At 46.5% G+C, this 20,723-nt stretch overlaps 1 protein-coding gene across 1 annotated transcript in view; it reads left to right on the top strand.

Moving 5' to 3' along the window:
- Window positions 1-20,723, top strand: part of AFG2A (AFG2 AAA ATPase homolog A) — a 2,695,729-nt gene that overhangs the window by 98,448 nt on the left and 2,576,558 nt on the right. The window contains exon 2 of the mRNA XM_069631126.1: window positions 7,733-7,857. Coding sequence (XP_069487227.1) covers window positions 7,733-7,857 — 125 coding nt within the window. The remainder of the gene's footprint in view (window positions 1-7,732; window positions 7,858-20,723) is intronic.

The raw sequence follows: 20,723 nt of genomic DNA, 5'->3' as shown, positions 1-20,723 counted from the left end.
TGAATGAAATATACTTGGTAATCCAGGCTTGGATGGCCCAACATGAACTTTGTCTCAACGATGATAAGACAGAGCTCCTCATCCTGGGCTCTGCTCAACGGCTTAATAACATAGACCACCTGTACCAGTCCTTCACCATCGATGGCAATGTCATTTAAGTGTCCAAGGATACTAAAACCTTGGGCTTCTATCTGGACTCCACCTTATCCATGTCAAGACAAACCAACGCTGTTAGATCAGCATCGGCAGATACCTGCAAACTTATTGCGGCTTGCAGACCTTTTCTGACCATCCCTAACAGCAGCATCCTTGCTAGAACGCTTGTCATGGCTAAGATAGACTACTGCAGCGCCCTCTACCTCGGCACCAGCCATTCTAACCTGAACAAACTGCAAATTACTCAGAATAACACCATTGGAGCGGTGTTAAATATCCCTAGAAACCAACACATTTCTGAGGCAAGGGCCAACTTGCACTGGCTCCATGTTAAACAAAGAATTGCACTGAAAACACTTGCCCTCACTCACAAATGCCTGATTAACAAGGCCCCCACCTACCTTTCTAACCGCCTCTCTCTGCATACTTCATCTCGTCCCCAAAGAACTGCCCAGTTACACTGCCTATCCTTGCCAAGATGTAAACTCCAAAAAGCTGGAGGCTCAAGCTTCCCTGTTCTGGCCACCAAGCTATGGAATTCGCTTCCTTCAGATATCAGGACTGAGCCTTCCTTCGACTCCTTCAAATTAAAAACCAAATTGTGGCTTCACTCCCAAATCTGTGTGAGCCTTTGCCTATAGCACTCACATTATCTGACTATCTCTATTTTAGCCTGCCTAACTATGCTCACATGACAACTACTCACTGTCATCACTACCGTACCTTACTGTAAATTACAAATTCTAATGCTTTTTTGTACTTGATGTAAATATATGTAAAAATGTAAATATGTATACAGGATGAACAAGTAATATGTATATGCTTTGGTACTTATGTAACATTGTAAACATGCTTACCAAGTTTTTGCGCCCGGATGCCCCTGGGCCTGGTGCGCGGTACAAATAAATAAAATGCAAATGCGAAGGTGTGATTTCACTTCGAAGGACCACTGTTACTTTTGTCCTTTCCATTACTCTTTTTATCAGCATACACGCAACTTCCAACTTTTGAGCTAGTTACTTTTGCTTTCAACACAAACCAGACTTCTGTTGCCTTCGATAACTCACTGGTTGTGTTTATCAGCTTTCATTTCATTAACGCTCTTCATGCAGCAGTTGAGGCAGTTTCCAGTGCCTCCTCTGCTCCTCCCCAACTCTGTCGTTCACCCTGGGAGGGTCACAGCCGCCTTGTACCTTGAAGGTTTCTTTCTTCTGCTCACTCTGTTTCTCCTGGAACGCTTTCGCCTTCCAACGTCCATCGCCTAGTTTGCATTGGCCCTGGAGAGCTGTACCTTCTCGTACCCAACCTCGCTCAGTATGTGCCTGTGCGCACTACCTTTTATTCGGCCAGGAGTGTTAGCAAATGGAGGGTGTATGTATAGTTAGGACTACGTGCCTGACTCTGCCTGGCCTCATTACAGGGACAGAGCAAGTGCAAGTCAGTCGAGATAATCTGCCTAACCTTATTCCTCATCTTCCTCATGGGGAGGAATTATGGGAGCTGTAGTGGCCCATAAAATAAGCAGGCTAAAGGGAACTTCTTAACTGGAACTACTTTGGAGGCTATTTAAACCGCACCCGAACAGCAGCACATGCTTCGCGTTATTCTGCATCCAGCAGCATGACGCTCACCGTGCCTGCAGCCAGCATCCAGTCTTCTGCCACGCCCGCGTGCCTGCAGCCATCATCCAGTCTTCTGCCACGCCCGCCTCGAACCCGGAGCTCCTAGAATAAAGAAGAAGAAAAGGACAAGGTTAGAAAACAAACTTATTTCAAATTCCTCACCTAATTCCGGAACCATTTCATCTCCGGGCCTGGAAAGTACATCAGTCCTGCACGCGTCGCTTCTCCAGCTCCAGCACGGCGCCATACTCACCAGTTCTCACAGCATCTTTCGATCCGGCACTGTCCATCATTTCTTCGCCGTAATCTGGCACCTAGGGGACACAAGAAAAAACAAGGTGAGCCAAGGGAATCAACAAATACAACCTCTTACCACCATAGACTTAACTGACATACCACCGGCGGTATTATTCCATAACTCTCCACATTTTCATATGCTGCATCTCTAAAGAGGGAGAAAAACAACACGTTAACGCATGCAATAGTTACCGGACAGCGTTGGGTAACAGACTCTTACCTGAACGCCAGCAGCAGCTACGAGACCTTCTTCTCACAAACTCAGTTGCAACTTAAGGAAGGAAGGGGACAAGAGTGAACATCGGGCACATTGAACTCTTTGAACTTGATACTTGCCAATCCCGCCAGGGACTTCAGAGTCAATACTTACCGGAACTCTCCCAACGCCTTCAAACCAGTGAAGTAACTGGTATCTACGTGCCCCTGCAAGACACGCAGGATGGAGAGCTCACCTTTTACGAACCGAAGGAAAATACTTCTTCGGGTCCAGCAGACAAGACTAGGCGGGCCAGTCCAGACAGTCATCTCTGCACTACGCATCACGTTGAAGGAGACTGCAGCTGTCCGGGTTCCGATCGACACCCCTGTGGGGTCCAGGTGAGCGTAACATTCCTGTGTTGGGATGGGACAAAGAGGAACATGATGCTAGGCTCAGAATGGTGTTGGAGAGGCTAGGCGAGAATGGACCCCCTAGTGCCGTAATTGAGGTTGTCTACCAGCAACCTCGGCTTACTCTTTCCGCTGCCCGATATCCTGCTAATACCGGGTTATTACAGGCCGGAGAGGAACGGTAAGTTCCCATTCCCATTCCCATGGAGTCTTATGGTAAGCACTGAAGTAACGGTGCCAGTGCTTCAGCGAATTATCTGCCGGTAGGGGCCTGAACTACCCGCAGGTTAGGCCTGCTGGTAGTTCACTGCCCCTACCGTCAGACTCTGAGTAGGCCGGCCCGTAAAAGGTGGCGGTAACAATTTTTACCAACACTTTTTCCCAGAACGGCATGGCCGTGATGAATCCCTTTGACTTTGGAAAAGAGCAGATTTGGTAAGTCGACAATTGATTATCTTGGTTACAATTTGTCAGCTGAAGGGGTATGACCCAAACTCAGTGCAGTTAAGGCTATTGTGGACATGACGTCCCCCAAGCATAAGGCTGAAGTGGCTTCATTTTTGGGATTTATTGAATATTAGGCCAGATTTATAAAGGGATTTGCAAACAAGACAGTTGCTATGAGGAAATTCACTAGGAAGGCAGTGAAATTCGAGTGGTCCAGAACATGTGAGGATGATTTCAGTGGCATAATACATGACCTAGTCACCTGCCCTGTATTGAAGGGGTTCAGAGAGGGATTGAGAACCTTTGTTTACACTGCTGCGTCTGAGTATCGATTTGGTGCAGTTTTGACACATGAAGGTGATTTTGGTGAACACAACTTAGTAATTGCCTCGAGGATGTTACAAGGAAATGAAGGGACGTTACTCCGTCATTGAGCAGGAGGCTTTAGCGGTATTATGGGCTGTAAAGAAGTTCCGGGTATACCTCTGTAGGAGGTCATTTGTAATTGGCACTGATCATAAGCCACTGGTGGCGATTTTCACCAAAAAGTGGTTAGATAGTGTATCAAGGGGCATTTCGAAGTGGCTAACCAAACTTCAAGGATTATATTTTGTTTTGGAAATGATGCCCTGTCTAGAAACCCTCTAGTGGAGGAGTTTGAAATGTCTATTGTGAATTGGCTCACAAATAGGACTTGCACAAATAGACATCAAAATTTAACAAGTGCAAAATGTCAGTCCATTAAAATCATGAGAAAACCAATCTTTAAAAGCGTCTCAATTGTAAGAGAATTTCATCTATAAAACAGCTCAAGTAAAAAAATCAAGTTATCAAAACACAACAACCTCTCCTCCCATAAAGCAGTACATTCAGCAACAATATGAAAAAGAGATTCAATTGGCCTGGGGTATTTACACCAACAACACAAATGTTGTTCCCTTGGGAATTTCCTTCTAGAGCCGAAAATCTTGTTAGTAGGCAATAGATTAAAACGTATTTGAAGAAAAAACAGCCGAGTATATGCGCTGGGAATTTTTAAAAGATATAACGGAATAGTATTTAGTGGTTTTTCTATTGACATACTATACGAGAATAGTTGCATGCTTTGCAGGCAGATATTGTCTCTATTCAATCCAGCTTCTGGAGTTTCAACTTGACCTTATTCGGCTCTACAATAAGAGCATCAGCCCTAACTCAAGCGAGGATAGGACAGGGTCACAAAAGGAAATCCATGTATTTAGATTTTGTCAGTTTTACTCTTCAATAGTTCCCTCAGAACGTATCACAAGGAATAGCAAGATTTTCCTATACATTGTTAAAATTGTCTATTTTATAATTACTGCTAATGCCAAAGGCCAAAATGTGTATCTCATAATCGGGGCTGGACCACTGATGGACAAATGTAAGACTTTTCTCCAGAATAAGCCCTCAAAGGTGTCTCCATAGGATAAATCAACGATCAGATATATCCGAGCAACATAAGCTAATGTGGGAGGCACCTTTACCTAATAAAAAGTAATCCATGGCTTACGTTGCTCATTTTATTTTTTGCTTTAGCGAGGTGTGAGAAACCTGAGGGTGTCTCACTTACTAGTCCCCGGGGATCTGTGGTCCAGGTGGCCAGGACACCGCCATCGCCATTGGATCCAGTTCCTGTGGGGTGGACTAGGGGGAGTGTACCGCCAACGACATCTGCCTTAATGCCAGTAAGACTGAGATTCTACTTAGCGGCACACCCACTCCCTCCTTCCCTGCAGCTCTCTGGCCGGCCTCCCTTGGCCCTCTTCCTGCTCCTACCTGCACGGCAAAAAACCTCAGGGTCATCTTCGACTCCACTCTCCTTCTCTCCTCACATCTCTGACGTCTCTAAGAAGTCACACTACCAGCTACACCTCCTCAGAGGTATCCTTCCTTTTCTCTCCTTCCCCCAGAAGCTCACTGTCTCCAGAGCTCTGGTTCTCTCTAGGCTGGACTACTGTAACAGCCTCTATCTAAATCTTCCTGCCTCTACTCTCCGCCCTTTGCAACTCATCCAGAACAGGACTGCGAGACTTGTCCTTGGCCTCAAGCCCAGGTACCGTATCTCTCCAGGACTGAAATCACTACACTGGCTCCCAGTGGCTGCAAGGATTAAGTTCAAAACCCTCTGCATTGTCCACAGGGCCTTCTGGGGCCTTGGGCCAAAATACCTGCAACTCTCTTCCTAAATATCTTCCTTCTTGAGCCCTTCGCTCATCCACTTCCAACTACCTCAGGGTCAGCCGCTTCTCCAAGCAACGAGCTGGGGGTAGATCTCTCGCCGCAGCAGGGGTCTCCCTCTGGAACAGCCTTCCTGCCTCCCTGAAACTTGAGGAGAACCATCTCTGGTTCCGGAAGCACCTCAAAACCTTCCTCTTTGCCTCTGCTTTCTCTCCCTCTCTCCCCTGCTAAATTCACTGAACCTGCACTGAATCTGCAACTGGGCCACTCACCGATCTCATGTCCTGGCCCAGCCACTCTTCCTTGCACTGCCTACCTGCACTACGGGACTGTCTCTGCACTTCCCCTCTCCCCTTCCCCTGCACTTTTCCCAGTCCCCCTACCCTTGCACTTGCGCGATCTGAATGACACCTGGCCTAGTAGGATCGTTGTCTGTCTCCCTTTGTTCCCCCACCCCGCCTCATCACGCCTTGAAACACTTGTGTATAGGCGCGTTACAAATGCCATATCATATCATATCACCTGGGCGAGGGGTCTTCAGGGAGTGGAGGGCAGTGAGTATTTCGTGGGAGGTGGTGGTGGGTAACATGTGAATGGGTAGCGTCTCCTTCTGGATGAGTACGTTCCCACCTCCTTTGTGTAAAAGGCGGTCACAGCGAAGGATGGTGTATCCTGGTGTAATGGCAATGGGAAAATGTCAGGCCGGCTGCTGGGTGAAGCCATGTTTCAGTTATGGCAAGTATGTCGATGTTCTCGTTTGTGAGCAAGTCTCGATATCGGTAGCATGAGCTGTGACTGACCATGTGTTAATAAGTGCAAATGTGAGGTGGTGTGGTGTGGTATGCGAGTATCATTCTGGGCGTTGTCAAGGGAAGGAGTATGTGCAGTGCAGCGCATTCTGAGATTTATGTGGGATGGCATGGTGGATGTGTGGTGTGGTAGTGCGAGTGGAGAGCCTGTGAAGGTTGTTTTGGCCAGTGCAAGGCTGAGAATTGGTAGGCGGCTACGTGAGGGTTGTGGGCCATCAGTGTGATGCTGTAGCTAGGATGCTGGGCGGCATGATGAAGGTGGGCAGAGCTAGGTTTGAGCGCTTTGTCATGCCTTTGTTGGACAGTTGCAGATGCCTGCGGGTTGGGGGATGAGAGCGGTTGGGGGATGAGAGCAAGCATGATTGGAGCGTATGGCTCTGAAGCATATGGTGAGCTTTGCTAGTGGAGACTTGTGCCTGGGAACTAGCTGTTGGCTCAGAGTTGTTGGAGTCACTGGCTTGTGGGGGGTTTAACGCAGAGGTACCCTTTAGGTTAGAGCGGGTCTGGTGATTTGGATTAGGGACTGTTGAGGTGCGTACCGCGGTAGTAGCAGTGGGTTTGTGAGGTGGTTTAGCTGTGTCATGCAGCTTAGTGGGTTCCGTGGTGCAAATGCTACTAGAACGTTGAGGAAGCTGGCTGCAACGTGGAATGTGCGAATTAATATTGGGGAGCTGTGGTGCAGGAAGTCGCAGCGCGGGCAGGAAAGGGTTTGGGTTGGGTAAGCGGCAAAATGCTAGCATGGTGTTGTCAAAAATAATATTGGAATCTGGAACAATCATAGAGGGTAGTAGCAATGGCTTATCTATGTGGCGTGCCGAGGTGCATGCTGCTGCGGCGGTCGCCATCTTAGAACGGAATGAAGTGTGCGGGAGGGCAGAGGGCATGCTTTTTGGGACAGCGGGTAGTTTGGTCCGTTGGCAGGGGGCCAGCCAAGGTGTGGTTTCTGGGAGGCTAGTAGCATGGTGAGGCAGCAGGCAGCTTGTCCCGCTTGTCTCAATGGGAGAACCAGGCCCCAATTAGACTAAGCCCTGAAACCTTACAGTTGAACCCTTTCTGACACTTTCCAGAGAGATGCACCCATTGTATTTGTACCATTAGTTCCCATATGTGTTTAGCCCAACATCATCAGGGCAAAATAAAATATTTTTCAGTCGCCTTTTTTGCTCGATTCGCCACAGACATTACCTGTGCAAGGGCAATATAATCTGATGTGGCATAAGTAGGAGTGGCAGGATACCCTCAGGAGCTGCAGATGAAACCAGGACAACCTTGTGAAAGCACACCGATCCTGGTGCATTGAGAATGAAGTTGTGGGTCATGTTTGAGTGAGGGCCAGTGTGCGTTCATTAGACTTTTTAAAAAGAATTATAGTCCTGTGAAAAATCTTCTGTACTACAAGAGCAGGTGGGTGACTTTGGCTGGTTCAGAGCTATCGACTACTACTTTCAACTAGTCAAAACAATGCTGGCAAATGGATGTTTAAAATCTAAACAGCTTTTCAGCATGGTCACAGTGAAGAAATAATGTTGTTTTACTCCTTAGATGTCGGCTTGCACGTGCCTTGTCAAATGATTTTTTGTTTTGTCATTGCAGAAGTCGACAAAGTGCCCAAGTCATACAGAAGTTCCCTTGCACAGATGGGGCTGAATAGTATGAAGTCTGCTGGTATATGCATTGGGCGTCCGGTCTTAATTACCAGTGCTTGCGGACGACAAGAGGTATTGTTACTCTTTTTAGCATAGTCTAGTGCATGTGCTTATTCAAATATGTCCTCTCTTGGCAACTTTCCATTTTTGGGCACCCTTTAATAATATAATGCATGCTTACGTATTTGAGCACTTATCTGGTCTCCACACTGGCAAAGGTTTACCTACAGAGACTGATGATGTTGTGATCTGCCAGTTTGTGCTACATTCTGATCTATTGGTAGTCTAGCAGTGTCGAGCGCAAAAGACAAATCCTTATTTTATATATCTTAAGCAGGTGCCAGCTGTCCAGGCCACCTTGACTGCATGGTCAGCCATGTCCTCATGGTTCGATTATATTTTTTGAGGAGTGGGCTCGACGGTCAGTGGGAACCAAAGGCAGAAGTTGTGCCTCATTGCAAGGTTGGTAGTGCAGGGAAAAAGTGTCAGTAATTCCGGTACTGCTTCTTTTCCTGAACTGCTAAATTTATGTTTTTTGGCAGATTTACAGCTGGCTGTATTACTGTGCGGTAAATCTACCTATTCGGAATGAGACCCATTGTGTTTTCTTTATCTGATTTGACCTCAGTGTTTACCAGATCAGTTCTCCAAACATGGCCATCACCACAAACAATTGCGGTCTGCGTTTATCAGATTGATCAATTACCTATCATTTCTGATTTTCCCGAAAGTTTGATGTCCTCTCACTAGTCAACTGCCTTTTAAAACCAAAACATATTGGGCCTCATTACGGGGCTGGCGGTAGCCGTGCCTGTAATAGAGGCACGGCTGGCGCAGGTATTTTTTTTTTCTTTTCTAACGCCCGAGAATGGGCAATTACCGTGTCATTACGGCCTTGCCCATTCCTTGGCACCAGAAAATATTATTCCCCATTCCCATTTGAGCCCCACAGAGCTCAATGGGGAAGCTACGGTGCCGGTGCATCCGACATGCTCTCCTCGCGGGTGCCGGTACGGCCGCCAGGTCCGACCTGGCAGCCGCAATGGCACCCACGAGCAGAACTCGTAGTTTGCCGGTCCGCAAACTATGGTACTGGCATGCTTACCGGTATCGTAGTTCCCGGACCAGCAACTTTATAATGAGGCCCACTCTCTTATTCTATTTTTAATGTCTGCCAAAATTAACCCAAACCTCTCAAAACCCACACTTCTGGTGGCTATCTCCCGCCATGGAATCGGTTTGTTCATCCTCCAAGCACCTTACCCGCTTGTACACTTCAGTGGGCTTGCACCTGCCAAAAACAAAATCGCCTGTTTTCACCAACCCTGGTCGAGTGGCATGTTAACCTGCTTACTTAAGGCGTGCACCTAATAAGAACACATTTTTCAGATTCTTAAAGAATGTCTATTTCCCTGTGCACATGTATCAGGTAGTTGGGTAATTCCCTTAATGCAAAACAAAGCAAACAAATAACTTTATCAAATTCTATCTTTAAAGAATGTTTACATAATTTATACATAATCTGGTAAATCAGTAAGTATTGCAATAGTTAGTTAGCAACCTAAGTAATTTCTAAAACATTCCTTAGTAGGCCTAGACATGTTTGCTAAAAAGCTTCATCAGGGTTTGTCCTCTAGGTGTCATGGTAAGGCCTCTTGAGTGATGACCAGATATTATTGAAATGCAGTGTGATTGATAATGGTTTGCTAAATCCGGTTCATATGTACCTACATATGTGGCAAGTTGTGGATGAAATTTGGTTTGAACATTCTGTATAGTTGCTTGTGCGTTTCTTTGCATGTTGGGTCTTTTCGGTTCCTAATAATTCAATTGTGCAGATCCATGCAATGCGTTTTCCTTCATGCTGTGAGTGTTGTGTGCAACCCCTGTAGTGGATGCCAAAGCTATAGAGCCTAGTGAAGCATTCCAAGTTGCTGCAACCTTTGTACGGTCTCCTCTGATTGAGGATGGTAGGGTTGCAGCATCACAAAATGCCCTTTTACATCCTTCTTTTGGTGTTTTGTAGATAGGTAATATTTTTTTTTTTGACAATGGGCCAAATTCAGATTTCAGAGGAAAACGACCCAGTCACTGTGATCAATTTGGGTTGTTACAAGAATTCTGTGTTCCCAGAAATAAAATGACGTTCTCAGGAAGTTAGTTTCTCATGATCAGCAATTTGTAATGGAATCTGTGGACGGAAGGTTTGTCACCTTTTCTTTGTTTTGCTTGGCTGTAGATTCCAACCATTTTGTTCAAAGCTGTTGTAGTGTCCCTTCTGTTGACAAGCTCGATTCTCGAGGTGTGCCCATCCAACCTATTGCTGTTACACGTCGAGCCTGCTTAACTTTTAACAGGGAACTCGTGGGCAATTGAGCCTTGGGACCTGGCTCCGCTCCCAGCGGACCTGCTCTCGAGCCAGTGCCAATCCTCATCAGGTTCCGAACGGAATCGGGACTTTCGACCATCAGTGACCATCCACTTGCACTGTTTGCCAGGCTCCCTCATGTGCCTCTTCTGAGTTTAAAAAAACGTTTTTCTCTGCTTTGTTTATCTCCTGACTGAAGGCTGGGAAGACAGTGTGTGGAGTTGCCATGCAGTATGTGGCCCCTGCACCTTGACTTTAAAATCAGGTTTTACCTAGCCATAAAATAAAAAAGCCATCAATGCTCTGGTTTTCTTACCTAGGTCGAGTGACCCGGTGAGTCGTCTGCAGTTAAACATTTATTTTTTATGTAACATTTTTATTAAACTGTTGATCAAAAGAAGACAAAAGAAAGCCACATTACAATTCAAGTCAAATTATATTGGCCCGAGAGCTAGCAATGAGTATGGCATCTTTGGTCTGTAGTCCTTGCATTGATCGAGCCATGAGGAGCATCACGTTTTGACAATCCACGTGGCCACAAGAAACTTTGGATTCCTTTTCCAGAAAGAGTTCTATGCCTGTCATGCAGATGTTTTTAATTTGATAGTGCCTCTATGCATCTTCAACTCCCCATTACAATTATGTAGAAGTTGCAATCATCCCTTTTACCTTCCTCCATAGCACACTGATGGGGGTGTCAAGGTCCGATACCCCCTCTTCCACTTCTGTGATCCTCAATGCAACTTTTGCTCTTTATCCTGAAATCTATGCCCACTGTCTACATTTTGGCTTCCATTGATTGTTCCGATAATTATGTTGGCCAGCGACATTGAGTAAGCCTGCATTGTCGGGCACACTAATGGCATTTTGTTGGGGTACCCCTACAACTCTGTTTCTGGCTCCTCATGGCAGAAGCATACAGATCAATTTTAGGCTATCCACCCTTGGAGCCATAGATGCTCTGCTTCCCATATGTGTGTTGATTGAATGGGAGCAGGACCCGCCCACGATTCATGCTGCTCTTTATTTTTGTGTTCAAATCTTTTTATTATTATTAAGCACATCAAGAGAAAATCACAAAGAAAAAGGTAGTGCTACATCACTGAATCTCACCTTGTGCACTCGTCCGTGATGTTTTGACAGATCGTATATTACGGCTCTATAGACTAAATTTTGAAATTGCAAAACCCTGTCGCCTACCCCCACCCTCCTCCCTCATTCCCCTCCCATGTTCCCTCCCTCCACCCAAAAACACGTCCATAGCACATCGCCGTCAACGATTCTGAGCAGTGACTCTCTCGCTATCCAACGCCACAGAATGGATCCCCTTTCGGCAACATTCACGAGTCCCAGGGCTCCAAGTCTAGCGGGGCAAGAACAGTCCTTATTCGTGTCCTTAACATATTGTAGAAAGGCTTCCCAAAAAGGATGCTATTGTATTGTGCAGTATATATGTCATTTTTTCACAGATAAGAAGTCGCCACATGCATCTTAACCAGTCCAATGTGGGGACTTGCGTGGACTTCCACCGAGTGGCGATAGTGTTTCTGACCACAAGTAGCATCAGCTGAGGTAGTCGCAGCGACTGTCTTTGGTTGCCTGTTATATCCGCCTGTTGAAGTGACCAACAGGCTGAGCTCTGGAGAGCTGCCAAGTGGTACATCCGTAATCCGCTTTAAATGTCTACCAGATCTTCCCAGTATGGGCTCGGCTTGGGACAGTTCCACCATACATGTATGTAGGACCCTGCTGCCCTGAACCCCGCCAGCATAGCCCTGAGTCACTGGATTCTATATGAGGCACTCACTGGCAAATATACCACCTCAATAGCATCTTTTCATTTTGTTGAGCTTACTGCTCACTTGACTGCCTTTTTTTGTGGCCCCCTTCCATATCTCAGCCCACTGCTCCCATTCTATCTCCATGCCCAGGTCTTTTTGCCACCCTTTTGTATACAAAGGCAGTTTGTTCAGCACTTTCAGGTTGAGACAGCCATACAGCTGTGATATCAGGCTAGCTGATGCCCCCGGGGTGAAGATCAACTTTTCAAATGCAGTAAGAGGTCTCGTTGCTCCTCTTTTATTACTTCTCTGCAGGACCAAATGACGTAATTGTAAGTAGGTGAAACGTTCCCCCTCCGAAACTCCAAACAGTGTCTTTGCAGTCAGGGAAGTAGCTGATGTTGCTTCCCTTAAACATATGCGCAATATATTTGAAGCCTCCTTCCTGCCAAACCCAAAAAGTGTTAGCACCATATGCTGGTGCGAAGCTACTGTTGAGGTGAATCAGTGTGGCCGGGCCTATGAAAGATGCCGGCTCTAATCTCCTTGTATCGCATCCCAGACTTTAAATGTTGTGGATGTAGACGGTGATCACACATAACCCAATTGGGAGATCTTTACGTGTAATCCACAGCTTGTATCGAAGGGGCCTCCCCGCCATATGTTCCTCTAACTGTTTCCACATCTTTTTTGAATATGGATCCACCCAGTTCCGCACGATCTGCAACTGTGCTGCTTGCTAGTATTTCCTAAGGTTCGGGAGAGCTAGTCCTCCCTCTATTGCGGGCCTATATAGTGTTGTGGCTGCAAACCTAGCAGGTCAGTTTCTCCAAACAAATGTACTAATATTGCTCGGGAGATTCTCTAGTGCCTTCCTGGGAACCATTATGGGGAGTGTCTGGAATAAGTACAAGAGTTGTGGCAGTAAAGTCATTTTATTACAGCAACTTTGCTCAACTGCGATAGTTCTTGCACACTCCATTTTAGCAGGTTGCTCTTGATTCCGCCTATGGTCTGTGGATAGTTTGCGTTGTATAAATCCCTCTCTCGCGCCGTGAGAGGTATTTCCAGGTAACGAATGGCCTTTGTCGCCCACTTGAACTGAGAGATGCCCAGCAGGCCCTGCAATCTTTCACACCCTAGTGATATATTCAGTGCTTCACATTTTCCACTATATAGTTTTCTAAGAGATCAAGTGTTGGTGGGAGTGAATCTTCTGGTGTAGACGACACTAAAAGAATATCGTCAGCATACAGCATCATAGCTAATCTCCTGTATTTCCTTCCTTCCCCTGACTTGCTCAACTAGCTGTTCCACCGAAAGTACAAAAAGTAGGATGAAAGCGTACATCCCTGCTCACCTGAAAACCCTGAGAGAGTTGTCCATTAACTGCAACCTTTCCTGTCGGAGCACTATACAGCACAAACCCCCCCTTTATGAATTGCTCACCAGGCCGAATTTATGTAGCACTGCCTGGAGATAGCCCCATTCTATCTGGTCGAATGCCCTTTTGGCATCTAAAGTTACTAACATGGCTGGGATGTTTTTCTTATGTACAATATCAATGAGGTTTGTGACCCATATAGTGTTGTCTGCGGCCTGTGGCTTGCCTCCTGGCTTCAGAGCCCGATTGGTCCGTCGTCACCAAGCAGGGTAGGACCTGGTCACGCCTGGTCACAAGGATCTTGGCATACAGTTTCCCCTGTCCCCTGCCTTGCCGTGAAGCGCTTTGAAACACATTGCGTATAGGCTCTACATAAATAAACATATCATATCATGTAATTTCTCATATCCGTGTCTGGCTACCGCAAGGTAGGTTCCCGTTTACAAGTCCTGTAGATTAGAACTAACTCTCAGGTGAATGGATGCTAAAGAGTCAGACAACCAATATATCTGTTGAATTGGGCAGCAGATTTTACAGGCTAAGGCCTCTGGTAACATTGTTCTGTGTAGTGAGTTTGAATCCATAAAAGGTATGTATGATATGATATGACATTTATAACGCGCCTATACACAAGTGTTTCAAGGCGCAACAAGGCAAGGAAGGGGGAACAGAGGGAAGACGGAGACAGCGATCTTACTAGGCCGTGACATTGAGATCGCGCAAGTGCAAGGGTGGAGGGTCGGGGAAGGGAAATGCAAGGGGAAAGGGGGAGGGGGAAGTGCAATGTACTGAAGTTCTGAAGTCACTGCCACAACAGCAAGAATGTGCGCTATTCCAGCTATCATTTGGTTCTTTCACCAAGGAATCAATTCTACAAATAATGTCAGCAAAAACATTGAGAAGTGAAATCATCATGCAATTTCGAGTCCAGCTACATGCTAAGTGCTCAGAAGCAGCCAGCCGGAAAAAGTGCATTTTAGACTGTATGTTAAAGTTCACAAGTGAAGTCCTCTTGTCTACATTTTCTTAAGCATGGGTTTACGTACTTGCACAGCCAAAGGAACAGACCTAGCAAGACTCGGAAATTGTGACTCAAAAGGATTTATTTCCAGCAAAGGTATGCCAAGGGTTTAAAACTGGCTGAGCTTCAGAGTGGGGAATCTTCAAAGAAAACTAAAATAAAGAATTCTAGTGTTTCATAAGGACCACATTATGTCAGTCTGTGCTTCTTTCTTCTTCTCTTCTTTATGGTCGAGCAACTGTCACTCTGTGGTTTCAAGTGTGCCCTGCACTTTTCTGGTCTTGACTGCGCACCTACCCTTTTTTGGTGATCCGTCATGACTGAACCAGACTGGATACGTACATAGTATAGAGCAGAGAATCGGCTCAGGACCCCAGGAAAGTGAGAACTTGGTGATGTCACGCTCACTCATCGGGCCATGTGAGGATGTTGGAACTTACACCGGTGTTAGCGTGGCATGAGAACAGTACAACATTGACTGGGGAAGCAATGTGTTGGTTGGTTGCAAGTATGTAGACCTCCAGCGGTGCTAGTCTCAAAATAAGAATTAAAAAGGCAGGAGGAGGATGAGGCAAGGTCAAGGCAGGCGGACTGGTAGGCAGGTTGAATAGGCCAGCAGGGTAGAGAATCCTGTGGTTCTGGGACGGTCTGGCAAAGCTTACCATTAAGGCTGGATAAGGAAAGACCATGCAGACAGGACAGGGGAAGACAAGGCAGGCAGGTTAGAAATGGCAAGAAGGACAGCAACCAAAATGACTCTTGATTTGGCTTCTTTCACCTCTCTTTCTCACTTGCATGGTCCCAGACCCTGCTGGGTTGCCTCAGGATCTCCCTGACTTATTCTTTATCTTGTTTCTCTTTCTCTTTTGTCTGTGTCTCATACACCTTTAGATTATCTCAGGATCTCCCTGACTTGTTTTAGGCCTCAGCCCCATGACTGTGTGCTTCTGGCTTGTGTGGGTCCTTGACCCCCTGTATACTGCTTTTGCTGGCTTTGCCTAACTACATTTAAGTCCCACACCCTGGTATGCTGTTCTGGTGGGTCTTCCCTGACTTCATATGGGTCACAGACCCTGGTGAATGCTGCTTCTGCTGGACCTCTGTCCCTACTTCACTTAATGTCCAACTGAACAGACCTGGTGTACTCCCTTGCCAGGCACTGTTCCACATATAATATTTCTTAAGTTGGTTCTGGCTCTTGCAGTTATTTCGTTATCCCTTTCGGTCACCCAGGATATGGGTACTTGTCTCTTTACTCTGTTTGGCCCCCTCAGTGTCCCACCAGCTAGCTCAACCCTTTCCCTACCTTTGGGAAATGCTGTTGCGGTCTTCGGTCCATCCTGAGTGTAGAGCGGGGCTTCACTGTCGCTTCCACGCTCTACGTCCTGCTCTCGTCGTCTGTGCAGCATTAGGCTCCCTCTCCCGTCCTCAACTGCGCAGCTTCTGCTTACTTCGGCTTCACCGGTCGCGTTTCCTCTTTCCCTGTCACCGGACAATTTCCTGCTCTGCGGACCTAGGGAAGACACTTGTGTCTCCTCAAGAGCGTCTTGTCCTCTTCTCCACAGGTCTCTCGCCATGGAACTACCATCTTGTTCTGCTCTCCTCCAGAACCGACTTGACAAGGTATAGTCCTTCTTTGCTTTTTATCACCGGGGCTGCCTCTAGTAAACTTTACCGTGTACGTTGGCTATGCGGTGGGCTTTTGCCCCTATGGTTGATCTTCTTTGTGCCAGTGATTGTATGCACTCCACCTAGGAAAGCCTCACTCTTCCTCGTCCCAGTATGATTGGTATGAATGAGATCCTCTATTCTACAGAGGTACACAGTGGTTTGGGGGACCACATGGGTCTGAGTGGGGTGAGGGGAGAGAGTGGGCAGAAAAGGAAGAGGTGAATTACACATTCTCACTATTGCCACTGGTCCCATGGAGTGCTTCCTCCCGCCCCCAGGAGGTCCACCAGCCGATTACCACCCCCAGGGGGATTGGACTGTAGGGTAGCGGCCTCACCTCCCGGCCTCATGGGAAAGGGCTTCCCTCATGGGAGCAGTGACAATACCCTGGGATTCATCACATATATTAACTAATTATAAAACATAAACCAATTAATCTTGCTTGAAGCCTCAGTCCAGAATTTGCTCCACTCGTCACACAGACACGCACACTCGCACTGCAGAACCACTTCCGCTCCTAAGTCAATACCTCAGTTGGTCCACAAAGCTCCTCCACAAGCTGCCACTTCCTCCTTCCTCTTGCTGGTCTCTTGGTCCACCTCCACTACTAACCTCACCTGGAAAACCGACACTTACGGTTTCCCATTCCCTGTTTAAATCTCCCTCCCTCGATCCGATTGGACAGCTTTCCCTAGCCAATCCTTTTCTACCTTCCCTCTCCTGGGATGTGTATGTGCATGGGGGAAGTTTTCAGAGGGGAGCTAAGGCCCACCTTCTTTTTCAGTGCTGGCTCGTCTCCTAATGAACATGGCAGTATTGAAACTTCAATGGCCTGGTTAGTGTTCTAGACTTACTACCTGGTTGGCGCGCCAGTAATTTCGGGGAACAAGGGTTCTTCTCCCTTCTTGGTAGGTCTGTGGGTTTGAGATTCCAGGTGCATGTCGGGTGGGTCATTGTGTGGTCTCTCTCATGCTGCCAGGTGTGCAGTGCTGGCACTCTGCCTCGTGTTTCTCCTCTCCCTCCGGCTGGTTTAGAGCGGCAGTCGGGGTTTTGCGAGGCTGTTATGGCTCCTGTCATCCTCTCTTCGCTAGTTGATGCATGGGTGCTGGTGCTGATCTACCTACCACTTGGCTTCCTCGGTTTTCTGCTCCTGCTCTGGAGTTTCATGTAAAGTAGGAGAAACGCTGGCGAGTACATGAATCGGGAGGTAAGGCTGGATGTAAGGGTCTGCAAATTAGCATGCTGGCACAAGTGTGGGGAACTGCAATTGGGTTCCTCTCCGCAGCCACAGTCCACCCCTCAGGGTTAGGGCTGACCCTGCATCCCTCCTTGACACGGCCAGGTTACTGGCCTTGTAACATTTATCTACTTGACCTAAGAGAAATGAACTTGACCCACGTACTTGATTTTATACATTTTTTTTGTATTGAACAAAAACATGGTGACCCATGGAGACACTTTACCAGCAATATTAATGTTTTTTAAATATTCGCCTCCTGGAGTTGTTGGCACACAATTTCCTATAGACTGTAGAGAGGAAATGTCCCCATATGTGAAATACCATTAGGCGAGGATAATATAATGATTATAATACATCTGGGAGACAGGCTTAGAGTTTAGAATAACTTGTTGGTTCGAGTTAGGGTTAGTAGAAGTCTAAAAGTTAGGCTTTGACTTTGGGTTGGGACAAATTATCCCATACATAATGGGCTTTCAACCGTGGCCCAGAGTGTGAGTTAGTGTTTGGTTGGCTTCAAACTGATGCTGAATTATATTAACAGAAGTAACAGCGCATGTGTTTATTTAAAGGGTGAATCCTTTGCACACCATAGTCGCTCGCTAGTGATCTTTGTCTTGTTGAACTATAGCAGTGGCAGAGGCCTGCAGAATAAGCTACAAACCACTGCTTCTTGTTGGCTCAATATACACTTATGAAAATGCGCGAACCAGACCATTCATGAATATGAACGAGCCAGGAGTTTGCAATCTCCAAGCTAGCTTTATTTGAAGGGCAACAAATTCCATATCGCTTTTGAAGCTCAACATTGGTAATTCGTCTTCCCCATACCGTGAGAAGGGGCTGGGTCATTGTGGCTGCAGCAGAAAGGGATACCACAAGCACTTGGCTCCAGTACAACTGCCCCCCTCTGACCAAACCCCTCACTTCAGATCTGTTCTGTACAAAAAGAGCCCATGTGTACAAGTCTGAAGAAGAAGTAAGGGCAATATACCATGTTGGCAATACCATGTTGGCACATATTGCTCTCTTCAGTGCTGTGCTTCCAATGGAACAATGGCAGCTCAACTAGTCTCCGGCATGGGTCCTCAGTCACCACAATGAATCGATAATGGGCAGTCTGATGCTTGCTGCTGGAGTTTGGGTAGCTGAGATTGTCACTATGCCACATTCTGGGTCTGGTGGGTGCCACCAAAAGACAATGAGGGACTCCAATCAAACACATCTACCCACGGCCGTGCTTGGAAGAGGCACGTATATATAAAGCAACTAAGAGACCGGGGTATGGAAATTTGTGTCGGTAAAAGGACAAGACTGAATCCTTTATAACGCAGCCGATTTAATAATGTAACCGGATAAGTACAGAGCACATCACAAACCAGGAGGTGAAAGAATTCAATTCACATCCTAAACATACTAGAAAATAGATTTATTAATTTAATAGAATATACCATAAGAATTATAAAATCTCATAATGTATCACAAAAATTGAATTGGTAAAATACAATTCAAGAAAATATTAATATTTTTTAAACAACTTTTATTATATATTCAAACAAACAAACCAATACAAACAAAACTTGCAGTGCAAATATTAATAATACTATTTCAACATTGTTGATTATGCCACTTTAGTCACTGCTGCCCTTATCCTACCCTCCCTTCCGAGCCTATTTATTCCGCTCACTTTGCATCTGCACCGCGTGGTGGGGTCTCATTTTCAATAGATTCTACCAAGTCTTGTATCGTTCCAAACAGTTCAGCTACCAACAATTTCCATGCAATCAGGGTTCCCATCTCATCCTCTCCCCCTGCATTACTTGTCTCCTGCCATACCATAGTCTCCGCCTCTGCCCATTTCTGCAGATCCTTCCACCAAATCTCAACTCGTGGCCTATGACACGTCTTCCATCCCATGGCAATTCTCCTTTTTGCGAGCACATATGCTAGATCCTTCAATTTATTGACATGCTTAAGTTTCTGCGATCTGGGGAACCCTCCCAGTAAGCAGGCCCAGGCTGAGTCTATAACTATAGTGATCCCCTTATCCGCTAGTTTCCCAGCTACTTCGCTCCAGAAGCGCTCAATCACCGGGCAGGACCAGAACATATGTACCATATCAGCCTGTTCTTCGTCGCATTTGGGACATGCTTGTCTGCCAGCCTTCTCAAACCTCGATATGCTCAGGGGTGTCATGTATGCACTGTGCGTAATATACAATTGTATTTGTTTTAATCTAGCATTTCTAGACACCCTTTTATGGTAACCCAGGGCACGTTCCCACTTCCCATCCTCTATCGGGGCTCCCACCTCTGCTTCCCAGTCCAGTCTCAGTTGTGTTAGTTCTTTCCCCACCTTAAACATCATCATTTCGTACAGTCTAGAGATCTCATGCCCTCCTTCCGCTATATCGTATATCGTGTCTATGATGACATCCGGCCCTTCCTCCAATATTGTTTCAGGCCAAGTTTCCTTAATCTTCTGCGTTATTCTATGATATGTAATATATTGACCCACGTGTAACCCCACTTCCTCTCCTAGCTCTTCAAAATTTGTGATAATCCCCCCCGCCCCCCTGACAGACATCTACCATAGTCACTAATCCCACCGATTCCCAGTGGTTTCTGATTGTAATCCGTAGCTGCCCGTCTGTCCCAGCCAGCGCAACCAGCAGTATCTGCGGGGAGCACGGGACTGGGTTTTCCATCATCTGGCATGCACGGCGCCATATCTTCCACCCAAGCACCATCATTTTAGGGCGTACTTTCATTTCTATCTTGGGCAGCCAAATCATCTCTTTTAAATAAAATGGGGCACAATCTGCTCTAAACAACCTGGATTCCGGGGTCGCTTCGTCTGAGAGCCATTTAGCGACATATTGCAGTTGGGCCGCTACGTAATAAACCTCATAATTAGGCAGTTTTATTGCCCCTTTTTCATAAAAGTTCTGCAATTTCCAAAGTGCCACCCTATTTCTGGTGCCCTGCCACAAGAAATCCCTGCACATGCCATTCAACTTGTTGAAGAACTTTTTAGGTATTAGGTACGGGATGTTCCCGAAATAGTGTAGGAGTCTGGGTAAAACCACCATCTTGAGCATCGCTCCTCGCCCCATCATAGCTAGAGGCAACTTCACCCAAAATGTCATACTCTTTTCAATTTTCACTATGGCTACCTCGGTATTGTGCCTATGTTCTTCTTCTACCGTGTGGTACACGTCTATCCCCAGGTAACGAAAAGTATCAGCAGCCCACGGAGCTTGCAGCACTGGTAGCCGGCTGACAGGGATCCCCTTATAACTGCCTAGCGGAAAAATAGTAGACTTCTGAGGATTCACCGCTATGCCGGACAGCTCAGCGTACCTCTCCATAGCTTCCAGGATGTACTGAAGATTCTCCTCCGGGTACCTCAGGTACAGCAGCAAATCATCCACATACAAGGAGATCAAGTGTCGCTCCCCTCCCACCTCGATGCCT

This window comes from Ambystoma mexicanum, chromosome 6q (genome assembly GCF_040938575.1).
Source record: "Ambystoma mexicanum isolate Mex_15411 chromosome 6q, UKY_AmexF1_1, whole genome shotgun sequence".
Lineage (NCBI taxonomy): Eukaryota > Metazoa > Chordata > Amphibia > Caudata > Ambystomatidae > Ambystoma > Ambystoma mexicanum.
Note: the sequence above shows the minus strand (reverse complement) of the source record. Positions and strands in the feature narration are given on the sequence as shown.